The sequence below is a fragment of the Nipponia nippon genome, unplaced genomic scaffold (assembly GCF_047370975.1).
Source record: "Nipponia nippon isolate SJK-2023a ecotype South Korea unplaced genomic scaffold, ASM4737097v1 scaffold_8, whole genome shotgun sequence".
NCBI classification, from domain to species: Eukaryota; Metazoa; Chordata; class Aves; order Pelecaniformes; family Threskiornithidae; genus Nipponia; species Nipponia nippon.
Genome location: NW_028262402.1, coordinates 31,475,358 through 31,488,071, shown reverse-complemented (window position 1 = coordinate 31,488,071; position 12,714 = coordinate 31,475,358). Strand labels below are relative to the sequence as shown.

Sequence of the window (12,714 nt, the reverse complement as noted above, 5' to 3'; positions counted from 1 at the left end):
CTGTCGTGGAAGCCACCTGGTTTTCATTTTGCTGGCTCAGCAGTATGTGAGATCATAAAGGTTTAATCATTTTTGACATTTCAGTGCATTTATATTAGATTGCAGATGTTGAATTTCTTCATAAGTGGATCTTCTCTCCATTAAGTAAATTATGGGAAAATATTTTGTACCATAGCTTAAGAAAAAAAATTCCAGTTTATGGACTGGTAGCAATGCCTGGCCTTTTAAAAACATTAGTAGTAACGTGTAACCAGAATATCAGACACAGAACATGAAACAGCTTTAAAGTTTAATTTATGCTTCTGATTCCCACATTGAAAGTCAGCTTAAAATATTGATAAACTTAAATCCTTGCATTCTAATCTCACAATATTGTAACATATATACCCACAGTTTCCCTCTCTGCTTTTGCTTTCATGCTACCCTACAAATATTTTTCATTGTTAAGAAAATCAAATGCTAAGTTTGATGCGTAAGTACCAAACAGTTTGGTGCAAGTAATATGTTGTGATTTGTACAATGATTTGTACAGTGTCAAAATAGCATTTAAATGCAACAGGCAGAAAACCTGCATGAATATGATGAACTTTAAGCACATAAATAGTCTCCCAATTGGGTGCCTGTAACATTTAGGGAAGTAGGGCATTGGTTATGCAAACATTACTTGACAAATCAATGTTAATTTAGGACAGGTTTTGAGGAGGGCATCTCAAAGAAGCAGCCCTGTTTTGTAAAGTGCCCATCAGCAACTCCTTGTTCAAAAATGCTGAATACATCACTCAGTCAGAAAAAGTTTCCCAAGTTTGTTGCTTCATGGACACGTTAGTGTTGCACATATCAGGTTAAATTATAATTCAAATGAAACACATGCACAAAACCTCTTTGAACCCTCCAGAAGCCCACCTTAAATTGTAGCTGTGTCATAACATTTATTGCTTGCATATTGACAGTTGCATTCTGATTACTGCTATTTTTGTCCTTGCATTTGAAAAGGAGCGTTAAAAGTCAATGGCGATCAGGTCTGTTGACGTGTGTGCATACTTAAGTTTGTGCAGTTCTTTGGGATTTGTGTCCTTCATCCAGCAATGTTTTCATATGCATGGCCAGAATAAATCAAACCTTTATATTTGAGTAGCTAGTGGCCTTAAAATGATTTCTGAAATAGATGATCTGCTTCCAAAAATAAGAAATCATTAATTTTGATGTTATAAAGAGGAAAGTAACTGGGAACTAAATGCAAGTGCAGTTGTTTATTAAATAAATTGCTCTCACTGTCATTTTTATGTCCTACTAGTATGAAGCAAGTGGTACCAGATGTCAGTGTCCCAGAAACTGTATTTTGAAGTGCAATGCAAATCAAATGCTGATGAACTTGTTGCGATCATTACTTCTTGAAGTAAGACTTTTGGAAGCAAAGTTCATAGGAATTTGTTTTCCATGATAAAAACCCAGTACAAGTCCTGGGGTTTTTTTGTTTTTAAAATAGATATTGAAAAATGAGTTGCCAAGCACAGAAAGAACAGTCTGAGCAGACATTGAGAAAACATGCACACAACAGGAAGACATTTCGTAGGAGTGTCGTTCATAGGTAGATGAGAATGTGTTACAGACAAAGATATTTATTTGCTTTTAAATATAGTGAGGTCTAGTTATCTTTCATAAACGTTCGAAGGGGAGCTGATTTTTCAGCAAGAAGGAAGTCTTAAACAAACTGACCTAAATAAAGTTAAACAGAACAATCTGCGTCACTACGCACTTCTGAAATTTTGTCAGAGTCTGGAATAGACGGGTTTTATTTTGCGAACCAGTTCAAAGCATTTTTTTGTCAGCTGTAGATTACATTTTTTTTTCTGCGTATTAATCAAACTGCAGACTAGTTCTTTCAGAGTTAGACTCTCTTAAGTAGTGTGTCGCACTATGCTAGTTAACAGCTGTTAGCGTGGACATTTTTATTGAATGCATATGTTACTTGATATGAGTACATTTTAGCCCCCAAAGGGGGGAAAGAAAAAGCACCTTGTTTTCATTTAAAAGAAGTCACTGTACAGATGAAAACAGCATCTGAAGAATACTGTTTGAGGTAAACAATGACAAAGTCTGTATAAAAATGTTGTTGAGTAAATAGTGTTTTCTTGAATTTTCAAGCTAACAATTTTCTGGACAGTGGGGGGCAGGGGAGATTTGTTCCACAAAGGTTTTTTGTTTAATTGCAGCCTGCAGAAAACAGGCCTCAAGCCAAATTGTCTATGTGGAGAGTTTATAACGTGAGATTCATTCAGGGATTTGTTTGATGGGTTTAGGCGCAGAGATGGCCTGGCCCTGCAAATGCTGTCTCCTGGACTAGTAGCAACGCTTTCTTATCTGCAGTTAATGAGGAAATTCTGTCTGAAGGGAACCATTCACTATTGAACCCTGGGGTGGAGTTTTTCCCTTTCTTTCCTAAGAGAGGGGTGGGAAGGAATTCAGTTTGACTTTGGAAAATCTTGTAAAAATGTAAATGAAAAGACATTTCATGTTTGGCGGGGGGGGGGACGGGAGGGGGGGACGATGGGACGACACGACGGATGAGACTTACCTTCTCCCAAAGAAATAAGGGAGAAATATATGGTGCCTTAGAAACTTGAAACTTTTCTGTGTAATTTTATAAGGTCAAATTGCTTCAATTCTCTTTTGGGCCTTGTTTGTGTTGTATTTCAGCCAGCATTTTCCAGTGCACAGTAGTGGCTTTTTTTCCTTTCCCCCCTGTTTTTGCTCAGTGTAAACAGTTCCTTGCTGTGGTTACACAGACAAATATAGCAGAGAACCCTTTTCTGGGAGAAGAGTCTCCCCATGCATTTCTTAACCATTTTTGGGAAGAATCGATCTATCTGTGCATGCGAGAGAGGGAGGCAGTAGCTGTAAATTGAAGTGACATCATATATATTACTACCATTGATCCGCTTTTAGACCAGAGCCAGGATAAAAGGAAATGGCATCAGGGAGGAAGTATGCTCGTTTAGGCACAGATCCCAGTGTGATAATGGAGTAATAATAGAAATCACGCCACTGTCAATCGGTTGCTGCATTAGTCTGAGGCACATTTCCCCTCCGAGGAGGCTTTCAATGACTTCATTCAAGTGCAGGCAGGAGCAAATGGGATATTCAGCATACCAGCTGTACTACTTTAGTGATTTGTGTCCTGGCTTAGGGGTGCAGTGCAAGCGCTGGTGCTGTGGATGCTCAAGTAGATATATCTGTGTCACATTTCATGGCTGTGAAAGGTCAGTAGTCAAATGTTTCAGTGGCATTTTTTCTAGTATAAAGGGTGAATCTGGCATTTATTGCATTTGTTAATGTAGGAATTGATAAATATGCTCCTTTGCGTGGGTGGTCTTCTGGGATGTGAGGTCGATGACCTCTATAGCTGCCATACCAGATCTTTGAAGAAGCAAGATTTGTTTTCTTTGTGCTTTTTACAGGTTAGGGGTAGGATTCAGAAATCTCGTAGTTTTGTTCCAAGATTATTGTAGAAACCCTTTCAAACCTACTAATGTCTTGAGATATTCTTATAACACAGTATAATGGCTTAAGTGTCTTGTATACTGATGTGAATAAAATACAAAGTATGCTTTTTCTTAGTTCCCAGATATTTAGTATACATTGAATCTCAGCCCCAGTAAGCTGCTTCGGTAATAGTCTGAGTTATATTTTCAGTTTGGTCACATTTTCTTTAATTCTTTCATCTTGCCTTTTTCAAATACAGACCTAGTTTTGATACTCCCTGTCATTTGCAGCTTCTTTTAGAAGTAACAGCCTAATTATTCAAACTTTAAAACCACCACATCGGGTAACACAGGGGAAGCAGGGGACAAATGGCTATTTACTGGCAGGACAAAGTGAACTCTTCGTAAAAGGCTGAAGAGTTGCAGGAGAGGTTTTACCGTCTTAAGGGCAAGATAAAGTGTACAGTGCTGGGATACAGCTTTATAGTGGGGATGATGTTTAATTATATGGGACGTGACAGGAAACCTCTGGAGTGCTTGATTGCAACATACTAATTTATTCCCTCCTTGTAGTGTCAGTACTCGCAACTGGGGGAGGGGGAACCCTGGGAAAAGTAGTATGATTTCCATGCAGCAGGCATAGGTTGGGACAGGAGCTATCTACTTTACAATATAAATAGATGCTGTTGCAGCAGTTATTGCCATAATGAAAACTATTTCTTGATCCTCGCCACATTTCCTCGTTGAAGTGATCTACTTTAATAATTACATATGTTTGAGCATTTTGATTGAGCATGCTGCAGTACAGTTCAGAGAGTCATTATTTATTTATTTATTTATTTTTTAACAGGAAGACTGAAATTCTGTGTTTGGGGTGTGATGGTTGTTTTCTGAATGTTTTCAGCATGGAGATGCACATTGACATGGTGAAGTTTATCCTGCTGTATTTTGCTGTAGCTGTGTTGTGTGGGTTTTTTATGTATGTTAGATATTCAATACACATTCACAGAATATGAGAATATGAGTTGTAAAGGAAAATGGCTTCACAATAGTTGAAAAGAAATTTACTTTTTGTTTTCTCCAGCACTTACGCTTTGGTAGCACTTAAAAGCAAGGGCCCCTTTGTATTAAACATATAAGGCAAACAAATGGAAAATCAACAGCGTGTACCCCAAACAATTCTCGTGGTGTGAAAGATGAGAAGTAACAGGTGGGTGGGACAAATATGGATGGTCGTAGGGAAAACGAAAAATAATGGAGTGTGAGTTTTTTGACTGAAAATTTGAGTGCAATTTTGTGAAGTTTATTTATAACTGTTAAAAAGCTGCTTTGGAGAGAGTGTTAGTCATATCGCTGTGTTTGGGGAAAAGATGATTGCTAAACCCCTGAAGGAATTTTGTCGTAGCCTCTGTCGTGAAACTTCGGCCGAGCTTTCTGCCTCTTTGCTTAGGATAGGTTTTTCTCTTAGGTAGAGTCTCTTATTGAAAGGAAAGGATAAGAAATAAAAGAGAATGTTCCTTCTTTTATTTTGTGTTGGAAGTAGTGGGAGAACAAAATGTAATAGTTGCGCCCACTAGTGCCACGTTGGTTACAGGTCTGCCAGCATTTCTTCTGCTGGTGCCCCCACCCTCTCTGCCAGTGTTTGCTAGCTCCTACCTTGGACTTTAATTACTATGTAAAGTCTCATCTTCGGCAGCTGGAACGTGGGAAAATAACAGAAGCCATGGTCTCAGATTTTTTTTCTCTGCAGTCTCAAATCTAAACTGATAAGAGTTTAACCTGTAATTCTGAAACTCCTCACCCATAATGCAGCACTAGGCAGAGGTAAGTTAAGGACATGGCTGTTGCTCTGCTGCTCTGCTTTTGTTGGCTTCAGTGAGATTCTGTAATGTTATCTTAAACAATAGCTTTCTGTGGGTGAATCTGTATAGCAATTATACTGGAGATATAATAACTCTCAGGTGTTCTGTACCTATGTATTCATGCAGCTGTTCTACAGTTTCTACAAATTAAGTATTGCTCTGCTGTCTTTGTAGTTAGCAGAGAAAGCTTTCTAACTCAGAAGTTACCTTTCTGTGTGTGGTGTTCTGCAACATTTCAGATTTTATTAGTGTTCAGAATGAATTCAGTTTCCAAGCAGAGCCACTTCCCAGAAGCCTTCCCTGTTTTAGAGTGTCTCACCATCCCCCAGGCAGCTGCTGTTGGACTGTGCAATAAACATTCAAGTTGGCATTTTAGCAGTTGCCCTGAAATTGAAATATTCAATATTTTTAAATGTCTGACTATTTTTAACAACTCCATTTTGTTGGCAGGCTTCGGTATCACTTAGAAACGATGTTCCAGTGAGAGCCAGTAAGATGGGAGTTTTTTTCAGTCTCCAAGAATACAACTTTAATAATAAAAAAATGCAAGGAAATAAAAATGCAAGGAAACCGAAGTATTAAAATCCTAGAGATCTCTTTTCCTCTTTATTCTGATTTAGGTACTAATGCTAAATTATATCAGACTAAAAGGGAAGAAAATGTCATGTTGTTCAGATAGTGGTTAATGGCAATATTTTACAGATTAAGACTTACCAGAAGATCCTTGATGCCTTCATGGACTTGCTGTTAGAGATCAGAGGTCGAGACTTGTTCAGTCCACATAAACAGCCCTGGCTGTGGGGTGTGTTTTTGGAAGAGGCATTTCCTATAGCTGACTTTGTGTTGTACCCGCTCAGTGCACTGATGCAGCAGAGGGGGACATGGGCAGCAAGGCAGGAGCAGAAAATCACCAAATGTGATAAAAGCTGGAAGTAGTGTTAAAGTAACAGGATATCTTTTTTTCATTTATCCATTTATCATTATTCTAATGTCTGGAAGAACATTAGAAGTGAGCTGTGCTGGTTTCTTTTTCTGTGCAAAAGCTTAAATTCACATTCTTCCTCCCTTCCCCCCATTCCTCTTTTGGTGCTCTGCAATGATGAATAGTGGGGAAGGCTTTGGGGCATATAACAAACTTCTGACTGATCACCATGAACCCTCAGTTTCCAATAGATGTTTCCTGGCAGCTGGTGTAATTTCTCTCTGAGCTCTGTTTGAATTATTTATTTGTTCATGCAATAAGCCTATTAAACAGAGCACTTAAGCACTTGCTATATCAGACTTCTTACGCTTTTTCTTTTTAGATTACATTAGGTTCCACTTGAAAATGATAGTTTCTGGAGTCAGGCGACTAACTACTCAATGTATATACATGTCTAGGTAGATACATACTGTGTGTACCACAAACATAACATTCATGTGTCTTTACCATTTAATGATGGATGGCTTGTGACTCATTGCACTAGAATACGCCTCAAAATGTGTTGTTGTTTTGTGGGTCACTTATTTTGTTGTGTTTCTTTGTTCACTGTAAGAATATCATGGAATTGGTTGTGTAACAGATAAAAATGCCACTATTAAAAATTATTCATTCATATGCCTGGTTGATTCCTGAAGTTATGCATTGTAAATTATTCTCTTTTTTTATTCCTCTCAAGCCCAAACAAAATGGAATTACTTAGCATATGTATTCTATAAAAATCTTACTTAATAAGCTATGATTATGTTTCAATAAGATAAGCATGGTTTAGATCTGGTCTAACTATAGTAATGAAAACCATGGAAAATGAGTCTTAATTGGGCCCCAGCACAGAGTCTTTCAGAACACAGACACGTAAACGCTGAGGTTTTTCAGAAACTAGCTGGAAGTTCTTGTATTTCAAGCACATGCTGGAAGTACACAGGTTATCACAATCTTGTCCTCTTTGGTTTGTTTCCATTTATATGTTCAGTCAGCAGAGATCTTGATTCACACATGGCATTTATTTTCCTCTTAGCTTCTCCCTGACCAGCTGGTCTTACTTCTGGAGTCTCTCTTGGAGGAGAAGACATTGTGTCCTAGAATACTGCAGTGCTTAGAGAAAACGTACCAGCTTCGGGAGCAGGATGCTGAGGTAATTAACTTTAAAAAAAATCTTCCTAACATACACCATTGCATTGTTGACTAGGAGTGATAGTGTTCCACTAGGATCCAGGCTCCTTCCAGTTCTTTCGTCTATGTCTAAATCTGAAATTGGATGTTCTTAACTCTGGTATTGTTGCATCTTCAGATGCCTTAATTACTCAGTATTTCTGTGGTTTTTTTGTAGGTCCAGGTATTTTTGCATACCATCGTAGTAGGAAAGAGTGTAGCCTAGATGTCATTGCTATAGTAGATGTACCTTGTGCAGCACATTTGCTCAAGTGTTGAATTTCTCACTATGTCATGGTGACTGTGTATTAGAGCCCAGTTCATTTTAGTTGTGCGTATTGTCTCCAAATGCAATTCATGTCTGTTGGGTCTAAAATTATTCCTCCCCATGGTCAGCCCATGTTGGTCCTCTTTGAGTGCTCCGAAGTCTCACTTGGGATTTAGAAAAGTGTGCTTTCCAGAGAGACTACAGTACATTCTGGTTTTGGGCATGAGTTTAAGGGGGAATCAGTTCTTTACAGTTGCTTCTAGTTAAGTGCCAGGGATATTAACAGTCCCTGAGGAAAACACTGTTTTATATGATATTGTAAATGTGCCTTCCCCATCACAGGCACATATGAGGCTAGCATCCCTGCTCCAAAGAGCTTAATGTCTTTGAGGGGCAAACCAGTAAATCCTTATTACCACACGCAGCGCTGACTATTTTCTAGAGTCCCATAGATTTCTCAAGCTGGGAGAGTTGTGGCTGAAAGCACCCTTGCAATGACTCTTTGCTTTGAGTACGTACCATTGAGGAGGGGAGGTAAGAAGGTGAAATCAGCCATGAAAATAAAGGATGTGTAGATTTATATATAAACAAGGTTAGTCATGAAGTAGCATATGAACAAACTAATGTGCAACGAGGAAGCATGGTAAACTTAACATGATATTTGACTCTTGTTTAATTAAAAACTACTGTGAAGGCTGCGGAAAGTCAGCGTACATGACTTACCCTGTTCTAATGGGAACTTCATGCAATAATTAAAATTTAAGGAGAGAGCAAAATCTCTCTTGTTACTCTCATGCTGAAGTTGCTGGGTGGACACTTATAAGCACTTGGGAATCCAAACATGAACGTAAAGATTAATAGAACAGAGGTCTAGTTTTTTGTCAGCAAAAAATGGACAACATTTCAACTGTTGCCATTTACTGCACCTTTTTACTTTTCTGTTGATACAGGTTTGCAAATGCCAGATTTGTTTTTAATTAGTACTTGAATGAACATTTCTATTTATAGGTATTAGGATATATTTTAATCGCATCTGAATACCAGTGAAATGTCAGGGGTTCTATAATGGGAAGAGGAATTAATAGGAAGATAGATCAAAGCAATAGCTGTGGTGTTGCTGCTTCATGCCTGTGAATTGTAAGCACCAGGCCACAAGCTTTGGTTTCTCAGGTTTTTCCTTTCTCTCCACTTTCATGCTTTATTTCTTCCTTGTGATGTCATATGAAAGTACACAAGCAATCTGTCAGAATTTTTTCTTTAAAAAAAAAAAAAAATTACGGCCTCAGTGAAAGGAGCATAATCTCCATTTTATTTTACAAGGTGAAGCCAAGGGCTTAGCAGATGTTGAGAAGTACGACTAAGATAACATTACCATTAGCATTTTACCAGTCATCAGATGCCAGACACCTACAGTCCTTTAAAGGGAACGTTAGCTTACACGCCCTCACGTACCTGAGGGAAGGACTTTTCATGCCTCTTTCTCCAATATGTGCACAGGGGATTTTTCTTGTCGAGGCCCAGGGACAAGGAACCGCAGTCCAAGCCTATAGCTGAGCTGTTCTTGTCTAGATTTGATTTGTGAAAACATTAATCACTTACTGTGATCCCGTTGTGTTACTGGAGTTCAAATGTTCTCAGTAACTAAACGTCAGCAATGGATCATTAAAAATACAAGCACAAAAAAATTGCAGGCAGGCAAATCAGAGAAGAAAACTGTCAACGTCAGAGGTTTTATACAGGGATTTTTCTAAGTAACATTGTCAGCTGTGTTCCATTCAGCAACAGAAAGTTAAGAAATAAGAACTTGTTTTCTTATTTTTGGCAAGTAGCATTTAAATTCACGTTTATCTTCTGGTAGGGATTAGCAATGATATGGCCAGTAGTATGTGAGAGCGGTACACAAAGAAATATGTTTTTTTGTATTTTAAACAAAGTTTGGTGTTAAAAATTGTGCATAAAATCTTGTCTGCATGCTCGGGAGTTGGAAGGCTTTCCCTGTATGTACTCTAGGTAGCTAAAAGGCCTGCTTACAGCATCAGAGGGAATATAAAGAATAGTGTGTATATGTGCTGCTGAGTACTCTTGTGAGGGCAAGAATGTTCCACACTTTGTAGTGCTTATGTGGAAAAAGTAAAGGATTTGGATAATCTTGCCTCATCAGATAAGTGTGTTCGGAGGAGTAAAGGGGACAATTGCCCGGTGGATTTTACTGTTGGGATGGAAGCAGGAGTGAACCTCCCCCAACCTCTGCCCGTTTTGAAGGACTGGAATGTTCTGTATGGACACTTCAGTCCCGTAGCACACTGGCTTTGAAGCACCACACTGAAGCTAGCACTTGGAAAGTACTAGGGAAAAGCTGCTGAAGGTTGCTTGAGCCTGCTTGACTGGAAGTGAGATATATGTGCATTGGGCTTGTTTTGTTTTTGAGTTACTTTACAGTTCACTCATCAAGAAGCCTGTGTAACACAGCTCACTAACTCAAGTTTCACAAATGCTGCAAGAGAGCTTGTTATTGGGCATTGTTTTGTCCTACACAAGTACAGCACGGGAAGTCCTGGTCCATGTTTCTTAAAGCTTTTATATCTGTATTTCTGAAGCATCTTTATTTTGACTTTGAAGTTCAGTGCACTTGTAAAATGGCGTGCTCCTGGCGGTGTCTGCACTTGGCCACGGCAACCTGGAGGTCTGTCTTCAGTGAAGGTTGCCAACAGCACTATTTGGTACCCCTGACCAGTTGTTACCACATGCACATCCAGTCGTACCAACATAAGGGCACACCGTACTTCAGAAAGCAGAGGAGGGTTTGCAGCAGGTTGTCTGCCTTGTTTTGATTTCTTTGTAGCCGCCAGGAGAGGAGAGAGGTGTGAGTCTATTGCTCTCTCTTCAAGGAGTGCTCAAGCCGTCTCCTTCCTGGGATCTCCTCCGCAACTCAACATAGTCCGTCCTCTCTCAAAGGAGGTCTCACCGCAGATATGAGGCTTCAGAGGAGGGTAGCAGGACAGTGGTAGCCTCTCCCTTCTGAGACAGACACTGATTTGAATGCTTCAGTTAAAAAAAAAATCAGAGGTTAGGTAACATATTTCTGATTCATAATGCATAACACATCTCCGATAGCAGCCTTTAAGCTGCGAGAGCCAGAATTAAGATACTGATGGCGTAATCACATTTCAAACTGGTCTGCCCGCAGCCTTGGATGCTACAACAGGCTTGTAGAGCATCTGCCTAATTGCAGAATTTGTGATTCCCTCCTATTTTTTCTCAGTCCACTTCTATAACAAATCATGATTTCATTTTCCATTTACTGTTCAAACCTTGGAACATCTGAGAAGGCACAAAACTACAAGTTTGTTTTCCAGAGATTAAATTCAGTGATGTTAATTATTTCAGTTGAGCATATCTAATATAGCTTTAAACAACAACTTGAAGGCAATGAAGGTTTCAAAGTTTAAAGCCATTTTTCCATCACCTCGTAGTGCCTTGAGCCCATCATGGCTCAGACCTTGTCAGACAAGTGGGCGGCAATTGCATGGAAGAATGATTGTGTCCTCAGTTTTCTCTTCCTCTTCCCTATTTTCTTGCTGTGCTGCTTCCTGGTACATAGTAAGATAGCTCATAGACAGGCCACATCTCCATGACATACCACGTCCTGTGTCCAAGAGAAGCGTTATAGAAGCTGGCTGCAGTTTGAAGATGACAAAGTCCAGCTGGAAGTTCAGCTGACTGGGGAGAACTGGGATATGCAGCTACAGTTGCCATCAGACAGTGAAGTAGGATCGCAGAATTGAAGGTGGGTCTGGGGTTGGTTTTGTTTTGTTTCTTTCTGAGGTGGTTGTTTTATGCAGATATTTAATTTATTCAATATCTAGCATCTGGCAGAACATGGAGAGTTGGTCTACATGGAAAGTTTCTGGTTGCGAGTGTTTTTTTAAGTCTGCCTAACCCTGATGACACCTGTTTTGATATGACTATGCAAGCTTATCTTGTTTGAGCATCAGCTGTTCAGGACTTTCATTTAAAAAAATTGGAATCAATTAGTTACCAATATCTAACGACAACACTGGCGCTCTGGATAACACTCAGTGACTCTTTTAGCTAGAAGAAACCTGTGATTATTTCCATTACTTCTGTTCTAACATCTTTATTTCGTCAGGGAGAGGCCTGTAGTGTGTGTGTACACAAGATCACAGGACGACTGAGTAGCCTGCTGAATAGCAAAAAAGGTGACAGGGAAAAGATCACGGAGGCCATAGGAGAAGGGCAGGCAGCGTGTGACACTTTCAGTCCTGTTTAAGACTTGACAATATTTCTGCAAGTGTGTTTTACTTGTTGCTGAATTATCTTAAGACCTGGTGATAAAAAATCCAGAATGTGGAGGAAGCAGAAAGATTTATGGTGTATTTCCCCAGACTTTTCACCACAGAGTTAGCTTTTCTTTCTTTCCTACTGCAGGCATCACGTTTTTATAAAATATCTTGCCTGTACAGCATATGGAAAGTTGCTTTGTTAGTTTTCCTTGTCTCAGCAAGTTGGCTGAAATGCTCTTCGCTTACATAATGCTTTCCCTGTATTTGGGATCATAATGTGGTATATTTTGGGGAAGGAGGAGAGACTATAACTGTTTCTGCAGAAAATGTGAGTAAAATTAATTAAGATCATAATATCATCAGTCATGTGGGTGGCATAAAGCCATTCTCACACAACTACTTCATTGTGCGTGAGGTCTGCCTATGAGACCAAGGCTATAAAGTGGTGGCATCTTATTTCACTGACAGAAATCCAGTCATGCCAACACAAACCTTATAAGGTGCTTGGCATCCTAAAAGTGGTGAGAATTGTGTTGAGGACAAAATAACTTTGATTCATTGATCTTTCCTAGCCTGTGAAAAGCTGGCAAACATGGAAGTACGAATAAATTACAATGCAATATCTGTCTCGCCACTTCCCACCTGATGGAGACTGCATTGAGCTGAG

General features: G+C 39.3%; 1 protein-coding gene across 3 annotated transcripts in view; it reads left to right on the top strand.

The window, feature by feature from the left end:
* The window catches only part of AOPEP (aminopeptidase O (putative)), a 209,057-nt gene that overhangs the window by 176,832 nt on the left and 19,511 nt on the right, over positions 1-12,714 (top strand). For all 3 annotated transcript variants that reach the window (XM_087741672.1, XM_087741673.1, XM_087741671.1), the window contains one exon: positions 7,342-7,458. In XM_087741672.1, coding sequence (XP_087597798.1) covers positions 7,342-7,458 — 117 coding nt within the window. The remainder of the gene's footprint in view (positions 1-7,341; positions 7,459-12,714) is intronic.